The sequence below is a fragment of the Corvus kubaryi genome, unplaced genomic scaffold (genome assembly GCF_017639235.1).
Source record: "Corvus kubaryi isolate FWS band 111438036 unplaced genomic scaffold, C.kubaryi_AGA036_p1.0 37385, whole genome shotgun sequence".
Taxonomy (NCBI): Eukaryota; Metazoa; Chordata; class Aves; order Passeriformes; family Corvidae; genus Corvus; species Corvus kubaryi.
Genome location: NW_024581127.1, coordinates 13,118,387 through 13,132,936, shown reverse-complemented (window position 1 = coordinate 13,132,936; position 14,550 = coordinate 13,118,387). Strand labels below are relative to the sequence as shown.

The following is a 14,550-nucleotide window of genomic DNA, read 5'->3' as shown; positions in this document are numbered from 1 at the left end:
GCAGTGCTAAATGCTCTTATGTCCCCAGGCAGGGAACTGCTGCCTTGGCAGCAGCTTTCCACATTGCAATGAAAATCAGCTCACAGCTGAGAGAAAAGATTCCTTTCAGTTCTCATACAGTATGTTTTAAGCAAGTGATTTAGGTAGTCGAGCACAACACACTTAGGATACAAACTGGTGCTCCCTCACAGCAGCAGCAGCAGCAGCAGCAAATATTTTGTCTACAGGGAAAAATTCTGCCCAGCAAACCAAGAGATTAAAGACGGATGGGGAGCATGCAGGGTTTTCTCATGGAATGACTTGACAGTATCCACACAATTAGAGGTGTAGGTGAAAGTTTTTTAAAGTGCTAAAGTGACTCAGAAGCACAAGCCACACTTTCAAATGTGATCAAAGGCATCAGTCTCAGAGGTACATAGTCTTCTTTGTGTCTACTATGCCTTTAAAAAGGAGCCTCAAGCTTCTTTATCATTTAGATATTTAAAAGCACCACCTTTCATTTTTTCCTCTGAAGCCTCTTACAGAGGCATATTCAGAGCTTTTTTAACTACTAAACCTTTCACTTTGTTGACACTGTTTAATCCTATTCACTGTTGAAAAAAATTACAGATTTATTCACCATTTTTCCTACTTTCCACTGTTCACACCAGCTTGATGAACAGTATTTTTAGCTACTAGTCACAGATTCAGTCATGGTGACTTCACACTCCTGGAAGATACTTCCCAACAGTTCAACTTTAAAGGTATATCTCTAACATTTTGCTCCTCCATAGTTCTTTTATTTCAAGTGCTCTCAAGTTCACAGAAAGCCCCAGAGTGCCATGGTGACAAACCAGGAGCATGAACATACGTTTTCATTGCCCAAATGAGGCTCCCTATTATTATGAACCACCTATTATGTGGTGCTTCATAAGGGGAAGGGGAATTCCAAGTGAATTGTTTTAAAATAAAAAAATCTTGATATTAAGATCATCTAAGAAAATTCCACTTTGCAGAAAAATGCACTCCAAAAAGAAGATTAAAAAAATCAAATACTCTTTAAAAGAAAAATGCACTTGATCATTTCCTTCTATGCCACAGGATAACTGTCACAATATTTAGAGCCAGCCATAGAGTGCAGTTCTGTTTTACAGCTGTTTTGGACATTTGTTTTCATCCTTCACCAGCACAAAACCAAACCTTCTGAGGAATATTTTTGAAAAACGAAATTGCGTGTGAATACTCCTGTATTCACACACATACATAAAGTCAGTTCAACTGGTAATGTGGATGGTTTGGACAACAGGAGGCCTTTCCATTAATAAAATCATCATGAGACTCAATGAATCTCTTGGAAATATTTTCTATTCACCATAAGATTTTGCTCTCACAGCGAGAACACAAAGCTTAATAAAAGCATTTCAATCCACTAATTAAAATAATTTCAAACCACTAATATTTTAAAATGTCTTATTGACAAACTAGATTGTATAAAGATGTTTTTCTTACCTGTTAATAATGAACCATGCTACAGTCAGCATTCCTGCCAGCCAAGTCCCACTCATAACCCAACTGGTTACAAACAATGCAGTCACATAAATTCCCTGCAGTCCAAAAACTATACCAATGTAGAAATACACTGGTTCAATAACTTCCTGAAATTACAAATAAAAACGAAGAGACATAGTGGCAACTGAGCTGAAGCTGGAAATTATTACTATTTACTATTTGTTATTGCTAACAATGTGCTAGGTGCTTTACAAACAGGTAAGAGACGCCTCCTATTCTAGAAAAGTACTGGGCATGCTTTTATTTGGGGCTCAGGAAGAACAAAGCAGTGTAAATTACGTGCACACTTCAGGACTCAGCTTGCTAGTGTCATGATTTTTGTATTTGCTTTAGCTCGAACACTGTATGCGTGAGATTTAATAAATCTATGCTGCAGTGGGATATAAAGTTCACAGGACTACTAGAAGAAGTTATAAAAGGGAGGAACTCAAAGAACTAAAGATGTGGCAAAAATGGTTCCAAAACCAGTAAATAATAAAAAAGGAAAGATAATGAGAGAGGACACAAGTATGCAGCATAAGCAGACAAAGCCTGAGTAGAATGGAAACTGACAAAAGGTTAATCTACAGAAGTGTTCTTCCCTATTAGAATGGGCAGACAGGTACCACTGTAACAGACCTCTGCACTATAAAAGGAGTTAACTTTCCTGTTTTTAATGGATAGCACAGATACTCCTGACATTTCTAAGCAGTCTGTAGATGCAAAGAATAACAGAAAAGGTTAGTGGTTAGCATCAATCCCCCAAAATCCTGTGCCAGAGACTGATCAGAATTGAGGAGAACCTGGACCTGGTGACAGCCTTAGCTCAACTCATTCAACAAAAAATGTATGTGTTCATTGTATACAGCACAGAATGTCTCATACACACACACACACAACCATAATGAAAACACAGAAAGTAGGAGAAATGCACATACTTCACTACCAGATGCTTGATATAAAACACTGGCAATCAACTCTGGGTACAAAGTCATTTGCTGGACAGCATTTATGGTCTTCAGTGATACTGTCCTATTGTTGTGTGTCAACTCATAAACACCTACAGACAAAAAAAATATTATTCTTGGAATCACTTACTATTGCTGTTCCTAAAAGAGGCGAAACTACATTCAAAGGTAGGGGGAAAGAAATTTGATCATTACAGCTACTGACTGATTAATCACACCTAGTTTTAAAGGAAAAAGAAATTTCCGTGTTAGATGTCATTCCGCCCTACTGAGATAGATAGAAAGTTATTACCTTTTTTCATCTAGTCCTTAAATAGAAGGCCCAAAACTAATCATCTAAAGCACAGTCTTTTCAGTAACATACCGATGCAGTCCTGAAACTACTTGCCCATAGACCACCTTCACAGGAAGAGAGATCTAATAGGGATGAGGACAATGTATTAAACCCGTCTCCAGAAAGAGGTCAGGTATGATGGCCTCATCACCCCTTTCAGCTCTGCATTTCTGAGATTTCTAAGAATTATTCACCAAACACAATGTGCCTTTCTATGGGGTTGAGATGGAATTGAAGCTGTCATACTTGAAGGATCATTCCAAGATGATTCCAAAATGTTATAAATAAAGAAAAGACTTGTCAATACTTCAGACAATAGAGGGAAGAGCAAAAACAATCCAAATCAGGATATGGGGGAGAACAAAAGCCTCAAAACCAATGCAACAGTCAAACCAGACAACTGTTTCCAGCTCTGAGCATATCTGGTGTATGGTCTGCAGCTGGTTCTCTGTAAGCCAGACCAGGTCTTTGAGGATTTACAACTGGGTTCAGCACAGCTGTAATACACTCTTGAAAACTGGATGCCCTGTAATACCTTGTAGACACATGAGTCTACCTGTTTGCAGAGACAGCGTCCCTGAATGAGGCATGCAATCCATCCATTCACAGCACGGGCAATACCCCCAGAGGTCATGAGGCACTAAGTGCACCAAAGACCTCAGATATTGCTGATGTGCTACATTCAGCTGGGAAACTGTTCAACCAATAAAACACTAACCACAACGTTTAGTTTTACTGGCTTCAGTGAGGTTTCACAAAGGGACTGAACTAATTCAGTGGCCGACTGCTGCGAGATAGGGCAGCTCATCCTCTTCTCTCCTGAGTTCTTGCATTTTCCCCATGCTAGTGCAGTGCTCTTCTGAACTCCCTGAACTAGCATGAAAGTGTTCCTTCTTCTTTTCACTGCTTTAGTTTTCTTTTGGTTTAGGGACCCAGGGTCAGTGAGCCCCAGAGCCAGTGCAGGATAAAGAGCAGGAGCGCAAAGGAAGGCGAGATCATTGTCGCTCAGCTTGTTCTCCTTCCTGTTGCTTTCTGTCCCCACCACTCAGTGCTCATCAGCATCTATTCATCACAGCTGACAAGAGTAAAAACTTCTGGCAGGGATAGGATGGAGCAGATCAGCTTGTGAAAGAAATTGTTCTGTCTTCCGACAGAGGATGGAAAACAGTAATTTTCATCTCCCATTCCCAAATTCAACATAAATTATATTTACATGGCAGAAAATCCACTATTGTGACACAAGCAAACCCAATGATAACTTTGATACAGGGCAACTTAAGAGTAATATTAACCCCATTCTAGAGTATTGATTAAAGGCGATCTGGTGGAATACAGGATAGTTAAAAACTTTCTTAAAAGGTACTGAAAAGTTAGGATAGCATGTGGTTTTTAATCAATCTGACCAATATACCTACAGAAGAGTATAAAATCAGTCTCCCCAGTCCGCAGGAGTTTATTTACTGTCTCCAAAGAGAACAGGACTTTTCAAAGTTAAAAAAACAAATGAGTTTTGTACCTCTTTCAAAGGAAGGAGCCTTTAGCAGTTCTTTATAAAATGAGTAATAAATGGCACTGTCACCCTGAAATGTAATTTCTCGTTCAAGTTCCTAGGAAAAAAAAAATATATTCATCTCCTGCAATCTCTTTCCAGAGAAGACAATATATTTTCAGATAGAACAGTTTTGTAATACAGCACATGATTATGACTTCACTGGACATCTTCAAAATATTCCACAAAACATGAATCTTCACAGCATTTCTGTCAGGTACAGAATGCTCTCTACAACTCAGCAAACATGCTTGGAAAGAGAGCAACACAAATCCACATCGGAAGTCAGCACAAAATCCACGGGGTCTTTTCATATTCAAAAACCTGAATTTCATTCAACTTTCTATACTTCACTTAATAATGGAGTTCTTAAGAAAACAAAACCAAACCAACCAACCAACCAATCAAAAAACAACCCCCCCCAGTCCCAAAACAAACACAACCCCCCCCCCCCCAAAAGCTCAATACATTTTTCTGTTGATTAGCTTCTGCAATCCAAGTATGCTTCAGTTATTTCTCCATATTTTATAAAAGTATTTTAAGGATAAAGGGTGGCTACATCAAAAGCAGGACAGGCCAAGATGACTGTTAGCAGGAGGAAAAAAAAAAGGAAGCTGTTTCAAAGACAGAGGCCTCGGCAGAAGAACATGGGATTCTGCAAGTAGTTTCAACATGGATCAGATTTGATTTCAAGGACACAATTTGGCTTTTGTTTCAGTAGTTCAACTTTATCTTTACCTGCCTGCTGGAAAACCAGAATTTCCGTTCATGATATGTTGAGAGGTACACAGCATACATCATTCCACTGGTGACAGCCGCGAGACAGCCAAAGAAAAGCTTTGCAAAACGCTGGATTAACATATCTGAAAACGAACAGTGAAAAAGCTAAAGTAGTCCAGAGGATTGAGAAACAAACAGTACATCCTACACATGACTCTGATTTCTGAACAACAAGCAAACTTACTGGCATGAGAATTATCACACCATCAGCAGCACAGATACATTGAAAACCGGTTTGCTGCTACTGTCCAGTAGTTTTCTTTCCCAGTTGTTATCATTGCTTCACAGGACCTTCAGACAAAATACTCACACACTGCACTGCAAATTTTCTCTCCATTCCAGTAAGCTTTGTTTTCAAATGAATTCCAAGAAGGAAAAGCCTCTTCCAGATAAATGGAACTCTAGATTCTACCCAAAACACCACAAACTTCTTCAAGATATTAACGGACAGAGGTGGCATACCACATTTAACATAACTTCTGAGACATTCTATTTCCCATTCTGTTTTTAAATTTGAGAAAGAATGAATCTGAATTTTACCAAACTCATTCAAAGGGTGTCTACTTCATCTGTAGCTCCCTCGAGTTAGTATGTACTTTTAACACAAAAGTTTTTGGTAGCTTGGTGAGCACTTGCCTAAAATTATTTCTAGTTTTTGTTCTGTTTCTTGAAAGGCTGCAAGGACTTTTTGTCTGTTCTTGTTTCAGTACCATTACTTCATGTATCTCAGCTTCCAACCAAAAGATCATTCCAGAAGCAATAAAAATATTTATTTGTATGCAAATAGTAACAACAGTAAATTTCTTAACTCCTCTGCCTCTACCTCCCCAAGCCTGAAACAGTCCAAGACTAACATTTTACTCTGCAATACACAAAATGTCATTATTAAAGAACTCTAATATACATGCCTGTTTTCTCTTGAAACATTAAGAAACCTAATTCAAAGTCAGTCTGTTATAAATTACTGTGCTACAAATATCTTCCCATAAAATGGAAGAGAATAATGAAAACAACAATCAAAAGTCAGCTAAAAATTCTGTAGCTTACATTTTGGCGACCTTCCCAGCTTTGAGTTTTCTTTGTTTCTCTCCTCTGGAGCCATTTTGTCAGATTCTGTGCAGTTTTGTTTCTTTCTCTGTCGCAGGTCTGCTGCCCCTGAAGACATTTTTATATTTGAGTTATTGCAGCACAATACCTAAAATCACACTGAGAAATCCACACAGTAGCAGGTAGCAGCCAGTTATTGCTACTGACTCAATTCCATGGAAGATATTTGACAAAGACTCAATTAAAGTATGTCATATGCCCAACTAAAATAACAATATAACACTACAGAAATCAATTCCTATCTTATTCCTCAGAAAAAACAGTAGTATTCTCTTGAGGCCATACTCTGGGATTACCCAGAACCCAAACTAGAAGCTAACTGGTTTATTCCTTGGTGAACATACTACACCAGTGAAGGAAATCAGCAGTTTAGATAAGTTGATGCAGACACTGGGAGAAACTGGTGCCAATTCCATCCTACTCTGATCCTGGTTTTATGCTGCTATAGTAGTGTAATACAAAAATTGGGCTAGTCGACTGCTTTTAAATTGAGATGCCTATTATTTATATGGCAAAGGCTTTCATAAAGTAAATATAATACAACTTTTGGATCTACTTTTGGATCTACTGGAACTAAGCAGATTTATGAATATTTGTCTAACATGTAATTAAAAAGCCCAGTCTGCTCAGCCACATAGATCACATCACAAGACCAAGGGCTTCTTGGGCTTCTGTTAACTTTTTTGTGAGCAGCAGCAGTATGAAGCTCTGGTCCATTTATTTTACAGTCTGAAAGGCAACGATGCTAATTCACAGACTGCAAATCTACATACAAAAAGATTCATTGCAAAAAGTATTTTATAATTACTACATTAAGGATATGCCACAATATTTATGTCATTCTGGAAGTGTGAGGAAAAGGTTTAACTGTAACTCACACTCCAGAATTTTTAGCTCTCCTGTTTGACCTACTGTCCAACATTGCTTGAAACATTGCAGCCACCAATTTCCTCTGGACTTAAAACAGCTCCTTCATAAAACCCATCCAACTTCAAACTTGAAGGTTCAATCTTCACATCCCACAACAAAGCTTTTAAGTACTCTGGCTTTATACTACTTCAATTCTAATTCTACTTTGTGCCACTATACTCATCTATTTTTCACCTACTAATTGAACACTGCCTGTAATTTTTGTCTTCTCATCTAAAGAAGGATAAGATAGAGCTGGGAAACATCCAGAGAAGAGCCATGAGGGTGATCTAAGTTGTGCAATGGCTCCCATACAAGGAATGAGGAAGCAAATTGAAGATGCCTCAGTCCAGAAAAGCGGATGACCAACACAAACATGCCAGACATCAACTAGTTAGTGAAGCGCACAAACACACTGAATAGGGAGCAGTGATTCACCTTCTTTTCTAATACAAGAAGCTCTCAAACAAACCTAGTGAGTCAAGCTAAAAAGAACCAGATCATTGCACATCACCTTCATGTAGAACACCCCTCCCCAAAGAACATTCTGTAAACCAACGGTTTGCAGATTCATGAGAAGACAGACACAGTTATGGAGGACAAGCAACTGGAGACTACTAAAAACACAGAAACCATGTGCAACCCAGAAAGTACCCCTGCTGAGAACAGCTGGGAGGCTGGGATATGCCATGGGACAGAGTTGCATATGCTTGTTTTACTCTTGCATTTTTCTAGGTGCCTATTAAGAGTCTCACTTCTGCTGATTTCTTCAAGAAAACGAAATGCCACCTCCTACCCCTACAAAGGGGGTTTGCACTGAAAAGACGCGGAGAAAAATAGGACTAAAAGTGAAACAGAACCGCAGAATACCCTGACTTGGAAGGGACCCACAAGGATGATCCAAATCCAGTTCTTGACCCTGCACAGGACACCTCAATAATCACACCATGTGCGTGAAAGGGCTGTCAAAGCGCTTCTTGAACTCTGTCAGGCTTTGTGCTGCAACCACTTCCCTTGGGAGCCTGTTCCAGTGCCCAACCACCCTCTGGGTAAAGAACCTCTTCCTAATACCAACCTAAACCTCCCCTGACTCAGCTTCAGGCCATTCCCTCGGGTCCTGTTACTGGGCCCCACAGAGATCAGTATCTGCCCCTCCTCTTCCCCTCCTGAACAAGCTGCAGACTCCGATGAGGTCTCCGTCAGTCTTCTCCAGGCTGAACGAACCAAGTAACTACAGCCGCTCCTCATACAGTTTCCCCTCAAGGCCCTTCACCATCTTCGTAGCCCTTCTCTGGATGCTCTCTAATACTTAACGAAACGAGAGGGAAGGCTGACTAAAACATACGGAAGGATGCCAAAGAGAAAGTACACTCACGGAGGCATCCACGGAGCCCACAGATGCTGTCCCGGGCGCTCTGCCCAGAGACAATGCCAGGCGAAGGAAGAGAAACCGATCCCATGTTCCCAAGACATCGGCCCGGCCTCCCGCTTGGGGCTGCACAGGACGGGCTGCCTTAGGCGGGGATGGGGCCCGAGGGGCCTGCGGGGCGGGTTGGGCCCGGGAGGCCGCCTGTGTCCTGCAGCCCAGTGTTTCACCTCCGTCCGTGCGCGGCGGTCCCGGCATTGGAGAGGCCACTTCAATGCCGGCCTGAGCCAGCGGCCTGGCCCCGACCGCCTCCGCCCGGCCCCGGCTCCGGCTCCGCGGCCTGAGGAGCCACCCCTCACCTTCCTCCATCGCCGGCCTGTGTTCGCCGCCCGCCGCTGGGTCCCCCCGCCGCTCTCTGCGGGGCGACGCGTCCGCCCCGCCCGCGCCGCCGCCGCCCGCCTCCCGCCGCCCGCGGGGGCGGGGGTGCTCCCGCATCCCCCGGCGAGCGGAGCGGAGCGGAGCGGCCCCGCGCTTCCTCCCACGGCCGGAACTGCGGCTGCGGGGGGCGGCCGGAGGGGAGCGGCGGCGCACCGGGGCGCAGCGAACGTGCAGGGGCACAGCGGGCACGCCGGGAGTACCGGGGCACGGCGAGCGTACAGGGGCACAGCGGGCGTACCCGGAGTACCGGGGCACGGCGAGCGTACAGGGGCACAGCGGGCGTACCCGGAGTACCGGGGCACAGCGAGCGTACAGGGGCACAGGCCGGCGATGGAGCCGGGAGTACCGGGGCACAGCGAGCGTACGGGGGCACAGAGCTCCGCGCTGCCGCCGCCCGCCCCGAAAGCAGCACTCCCCGGGCAGCGCGGCCGTTCCCTGCCGCTCCCGCCGGCCAGCCCCGTTCCAGAGGCACCGGGCGCCTTCGGAGAGGCCGCGGGGCCCCAAATTACCTTGGACAGGAGGAGGCTCGGGTGTGACCTTACCGCTCTCTACAACTACCTGAAAGAAGGTTGTAGCCAGGGGAGGGTCGGTCTCTTTTCCCAGGCAACCAGAGACAGGACGAGAGGACGTGGCCTCACGCTGTGCCAGGGAAGGTTTAGGTTGGACATCAGGAGGATTTTTTTCACAGAAAGGCTGATTAGACATTGGAACAGGCTGCCCAGGGAGGTGGTGGAGTAACCATCCCTGGAGGTGTTTAAGACTGGACGTGCCACTTTGTGCCAGGGTCTAGTTGACATGGGTGGTGTTCGGTCAGAGATTGGACTCGATGATCTCAGGGGTCTTTTCCAACCTAACTGATTCTGTGATTACAGAATTGGTAACTCTTCTATCGAAGAGGTTTATGGGAATTGCCCCATGGAGGCTGCATGTCTCCTGACCTGCAGTCAACGGCCAGAAAACTGATTTGATTACTTGTCTGGCAGCTGCAAGGAGAAACTAAACCAATATGTGTGTCCTGTTGGAGTGCAAAATGAGATTTATAAGTTTCCTGGATTTTTAAATAAAATCTAAAATGCTTCTGCAGTTGTTGATTTATTGGGATAGTGAATGGAGTTGCTTATGTTCTTAATGATCCACAAATTATCCATTCCATTTCTAATATATTTGGTTTGATCTGGGTTTTTTTGTTTGTTTGTTAGTTTAGGGGTTTTTTTAAGTTACTGGCATAAGCAACAATATTCATTGCAATGAAAAGAACAGTAATTGTTCTAAATTTGTGCTCAGACCATCAGTACATGGACAGACATAAAATAAACAATTGCTCAGTTGTGCTCTAGATGTTGGTTTTTCTTGAGCCTTCTTTGTACCTGCTGTTTTATAGTGTACCCTGTTGCATTTATTGTGCAACTTCAGTTTTCTACTGATGCTCCAATATGTAGATCATGCTACACCTTGATTTCAGTAAAATTATAAATGCACATCAACTTATTTACATGCATAACTGTACAGTTAGAAGAGAAGTGAAAAATCCAGCCTGCTCACTCAATTTTCATTTTTTCCTAAGGAAAAAAATTGCACATTTGAAGGTGGGTGAACCAAAAATCATTTTTCATGCAAGTTTCTTTCTTCCAGAATGAATATGCTGAAATGATTGTTAAGGTAATGTTGAAAATGTTAATACTGTTGCACTTCAATCCTCCAAAATGTTTTCTGTAACTAATATTATATGAAGGTTATTTCATTTGATGGATTATGTGCCCTAAACATTGTGCTGTAATACATTACAGTGAATAAATACAGGGATGTTGTGTTCTTTTTCCAAGCTTTCTCTGTACAAACATGCATCATATATCTGCATGATGGCAGTTGTTCTCTGTTTACATATTATTTCTGAGCCCTGCAGACATAACTTTCCTTTTTATTTACAAGTTCATGGTACTGATGCTTTCCAGTTTAACAATCATTCTTTCTCTCCTTTAGAGATTGTTTTTAGGAGACAGACACAGATATACCTTAGTATAATGCATTAATACTGCGCATGTTTGTCATTACACAAAATTTTGAAAAAATATGTAGTTGTTTATTTTGTAAACAAATCAAGTTATATTTTTGTATGTTAAAGGTCTCATGCCTAAAAATATATGTAATGTTTCAATAATCAGGTAATGACTATGGATATTTCACCCATTCTCCTAATTTCAGTCTTTTGTAGGGTTAATTTTCAGGCTTCTAACTTACGGTTCTGGATTGTCAGTATCCAGAGGTTTTGCTTATTTTAATTATTTCAAATTCTTCCCTCCCCTAAGCTGTATGTCTTCTACCAAAGTGTAAACAAATAGTGCCTACAAAAGTGTTTGTGGGACAAAAATTTTGCTTAAAGTTGGAAAGGTGTGCTCTCCCACCTGATATGAGGACTGCCAGGAAATAAGCGGGGGGATATTGAGGGAGAATGAAAATATGGAAGATTTACTTAAAACTGGACCTAAGAAGTCCTAATAAAATTAAGTTACACAAAACATATAGAACCTTTGGGATTTTTTTTCCCACCAATGTAATTCTCTTCCTATCTTATTTCAGCACAGCTTCCAGTGGTTTTGATTGCTTCAGCTCCTGCCTGCCTTGCATAGGATAGAAGTAAGCCAGGTTCTATTGTCATCTGCTTGTAAAACATGGAAAATACACATTAAATCAAGGGAGCTGATTTAGATTTGCACTCTGAAACTGAGTTGGGGACATGGAAGCATGCTTTGGCTCTGTTCTCTCTTAGCTTCAATCCTCTGGTGGTAAATCTATGTTTTGATTTCTCCTGAGGCCTTTGGAATTTCTTTACACAGCACTCCTCCACAGACAGAAGACACTACAGATGTGATTGCTGTGACCATCTTCCTGTTCTTTCTACCCTGCCTCTTGTATTTACTGTCCTTGAAGCAGCATGAGATCCTGCATATTCATTTTCTTTGCTTCTTCCTGTCACTCCTGGTGCTTCCCTGTAATCTAGAACTAACTCATGTCACCCAATGTTTAGATGTGTGTGCTCTACAGCCTCTCATCCTGGACACTTTCTCTTCTCCTTCCTTCTAACCATCTCATCATCTTCTCCATCCCTTTTTTTTTCTCCATCCCACCTGAAAGAATTCCTCACCCTTCTTTGTGTTTTCACCCTCTTAAATGGCATTGATCCTTATCACATTTGCCTTTATCTGACCTGTAATTTTCTCTTTCAGTTTCTTGCTTTTCATCTTACTTCATAAGACCAAGCCACGTCAGCTAATTGCTGTATTGCTCCTTCAGCCCAAGTGCCTGCAGAGCACTATATCACTAATAAAGTCGAGGCAAATGGACTACAGAAGAAAAATCTTGGTATTTGTTTGTTCATTAAAACACACACAAACATACACCCTTAGTGATGTGACTTGCTTTCTGTACCACCTTCCTCTTTCTGCTCTTGCTCTAGTTCTTGTTTGTGCTGCAGGTGAAGTTCCCCAGAGCAGGAGGCTGACCCCTGTATTTGTGAAACATGCAGAGTATTGAGTACCTGGCCAGAAATAACAGTAAGGGAGCATAACTGGCCGATAGCCTTCTTGCCCTGCAAGTAGCCTCTGCTCTGTGAGAAGGCCCAGTGGTCTGCTATTGTCTCTGTCCTTTCCTACACTCCCTTTTTCTCCCTGATCTGTCTCTTTGACTTCTATCCAAGGATAAAGCCCTTTGAGGTGGGTGACTCACAGCTCTGCACTTCCTTTGACTCACACTTTGCTACCTAGTATATTGGTCAGCTCTTACTAAGCTGCAATTTGGCTTTTTTTATTGTTAATGACGACAACCCTTTCAGCCCACATCTTTGATTTCACTGTCACTTCTGCTGGGTCAGAGCTATGCTTGTTTTCTCTATGATTGGTCAAAGCTGTATTTGCCCTTTCTTGCTCTCCTTGGGTTTTATACCGTTTGGGTTTTTAAACATCCCCTGCAGATTTCAGAGTCTGGAGGCGCTTTTGTCTCTGGAGCCCAGCTGCTTGGGCTGCATTTCTGAGGGTGAAGGTGCTGGTCCCCATAGAGCCTGCCCTGCCAACATGGGAAGGCAGCCTCGTCCCTTGCCTCACCGTCCATCAGCTGCTTGACCAGGAACAGCACATTCCCCAGCTTCCAGTGGCACCCCCGGTAACACACCTTGAGCGATGACAGAGAGTTGGTGTCATCACACAGGTGCTGATGATGGCTTAGCAAACACTTCAGCTGGTGCAAAACAAGCACTAGAATTCAGGTCTCTTTTCAGGCACTGTGTTGTCCCTGAAGGGCAGGGCTATCGTGACTGGAATCACTGAAACCCTATCCCTGGTACTGACATCAGAAGGCATGACTGATTACATCTAGAAAATTGCTCTTGGAATACTGTGTTGGCCTTTTTTATATAAGTATTTTTCAGAGAAGTGGAGCAATGTGATTCTTAATTTGTCTTAGTGACTTACTAAATACGCTAGTCAGGCACATCTTCCATCCCAACATTGCAACCAGCACCCTTACCCCCCTACATTCTTGTCTAACCATGTTACAGCTGGCAGAAGAAAGGGCAGTATCACTGCTTTTGATGGCTTTCCAACTTTAAGCAGGAAGCAGTTTGGCCTGATACTTGAAGATTATAAATCAGTAATACAAGTCATAGCCCAAACATTAAGCAGACACTAGATCCCTTCTCAAAAGCTGCATCTAGTGTTATTAAAACATCTTGGACTGAAGCAGCCCTCTGCAGCTGGTGCTGCTTTTCACTGGAGTGAGTAGAAACAGACTCCAACACAGGCAAAACACTCCAACCAGGCAGATTAGCTATTACCAAGCTACTGCTTGTCTGCTAGGCTTTCCTAGACAGCAGCAAAAAAAGTGAATGGGACTATACTTGGCTATTATAGTAGGGTGCAACTTCCATCTGGGATGCAGATTCTTGACTCTGAAGCAACTCTGAAAATCCCAGCTGTAATTTTCCAAAGAGGAAACATGAGCCAGGCAGTTTGTTACAGAGAAGTGTGGTTCCTCTAGGAAGGACAGTTCTATTTCCTGAGCTTTTCTTCAATCACAGTCAGCATTGCCAGGCTTTGACTTCATTTCCAGAACTGATGCTCTCCAAGCCTGGAGTTGTCTGAGTTGAACAGCCCCATTTGAAATGATTAATTTTACTGGCACCTCTATCAGTCTGTATAACTGCTTTTATGAGACATGGGACATTATGAACAATGCAGAGAACAAATAGACCTGGTGTGTAAGCAGGATGCCCATCACTGTGTAATTATGCATAACGTACAGTTACATAAATGCTTTTCTTGGGGAATCACCAGTGACGGCAGCAAGCTTTGCCTGTCATGTTTGGGCTAGTTAAAGCACTGATTCATCTTACTTTGAATACTCTGTTTCCTGCTTGTTCTATGGTAAATGGATTACTGACTGCAATTTCAAAGTAATTAATGAAGATGAGAGATAGATCCAGTGATAAAACTGGGTTGTTTGAAGAAGTGGAATGACTTACTCCACTTGTCAAATCTCACAGTGTTACTGGAATATCACTAGCTTGTTTGCAGACTGACTC

At 42.4% G+C, this 14,550-nt stretch overlaps 1 protein-coding gene and 1 long non-coding RNA gene across 4 annotated transcripts in view; one reads left to right on the top strand and one right to left on the bottom strand.

The window, feature by feature from the left end:
• Positions 1 to 9,050, bottom strand: part of DPY19L4 (dpy-19 like 4) — a 33,148-nt gene extending 24,098 nt beyond the window's left edge. For 2 of the 3 annotated variants that reach the window (XR_006017297.1, XM_042035697.1), the window contains exons 1-6: positions 8,900 to 9,050; positions 6,206 to 6,313; positions 5,117 to 5,241; positions 4,346 to 4,436; positions 2,466 to 2,587; positions 1,489 to 1,634 (exon numbers count right to left, since the gene is read on the bottom strand). Coding sequence is in view for 2 of the 3 variants with exons in the window: in XM_042035697.1 (XP_041891631.1) it covers positions 1,489 to 1,634; positions 2,466 to 2,587; positions 4,346 to 4,436; positions 5,117 to 5,241; positions 6,206 to 6,313; positions 8,900 to 9,035 (728 nt within the window). In the remaining variant the exon portion in view is untranslated. Of the gene's footprint in view, positions 1 to 1,488; positions 1,635 to 2,465; positions 2,588 to 4,345; positions 4,437 to 5,116; positions 5,242 to 6,205; positions 6,314 to 8,549; positions 8,859 to 8,899 lie in introns of those variants that run through there. The other variant, XM_042035698.1, reaches the window with a different exon arrangement.
• A 3-nt stretch (positions 9,051 to 9,053) lies between these two features.
• On the top strand, positions 9,054 to 12,373 carry LOC121668194. The gene is made up of 2 exons (XR_006017298.1): positions 9,054 to 11,612; positions 12,203 to 12,373. It is a non-coding gene; the product is annotated as an uncharacterized LOC121668194 (long non-coding RNA).
• The last annotated feature ends 2,177 nt before the right edge of the window (positions 12,374 to 14,550 follow it).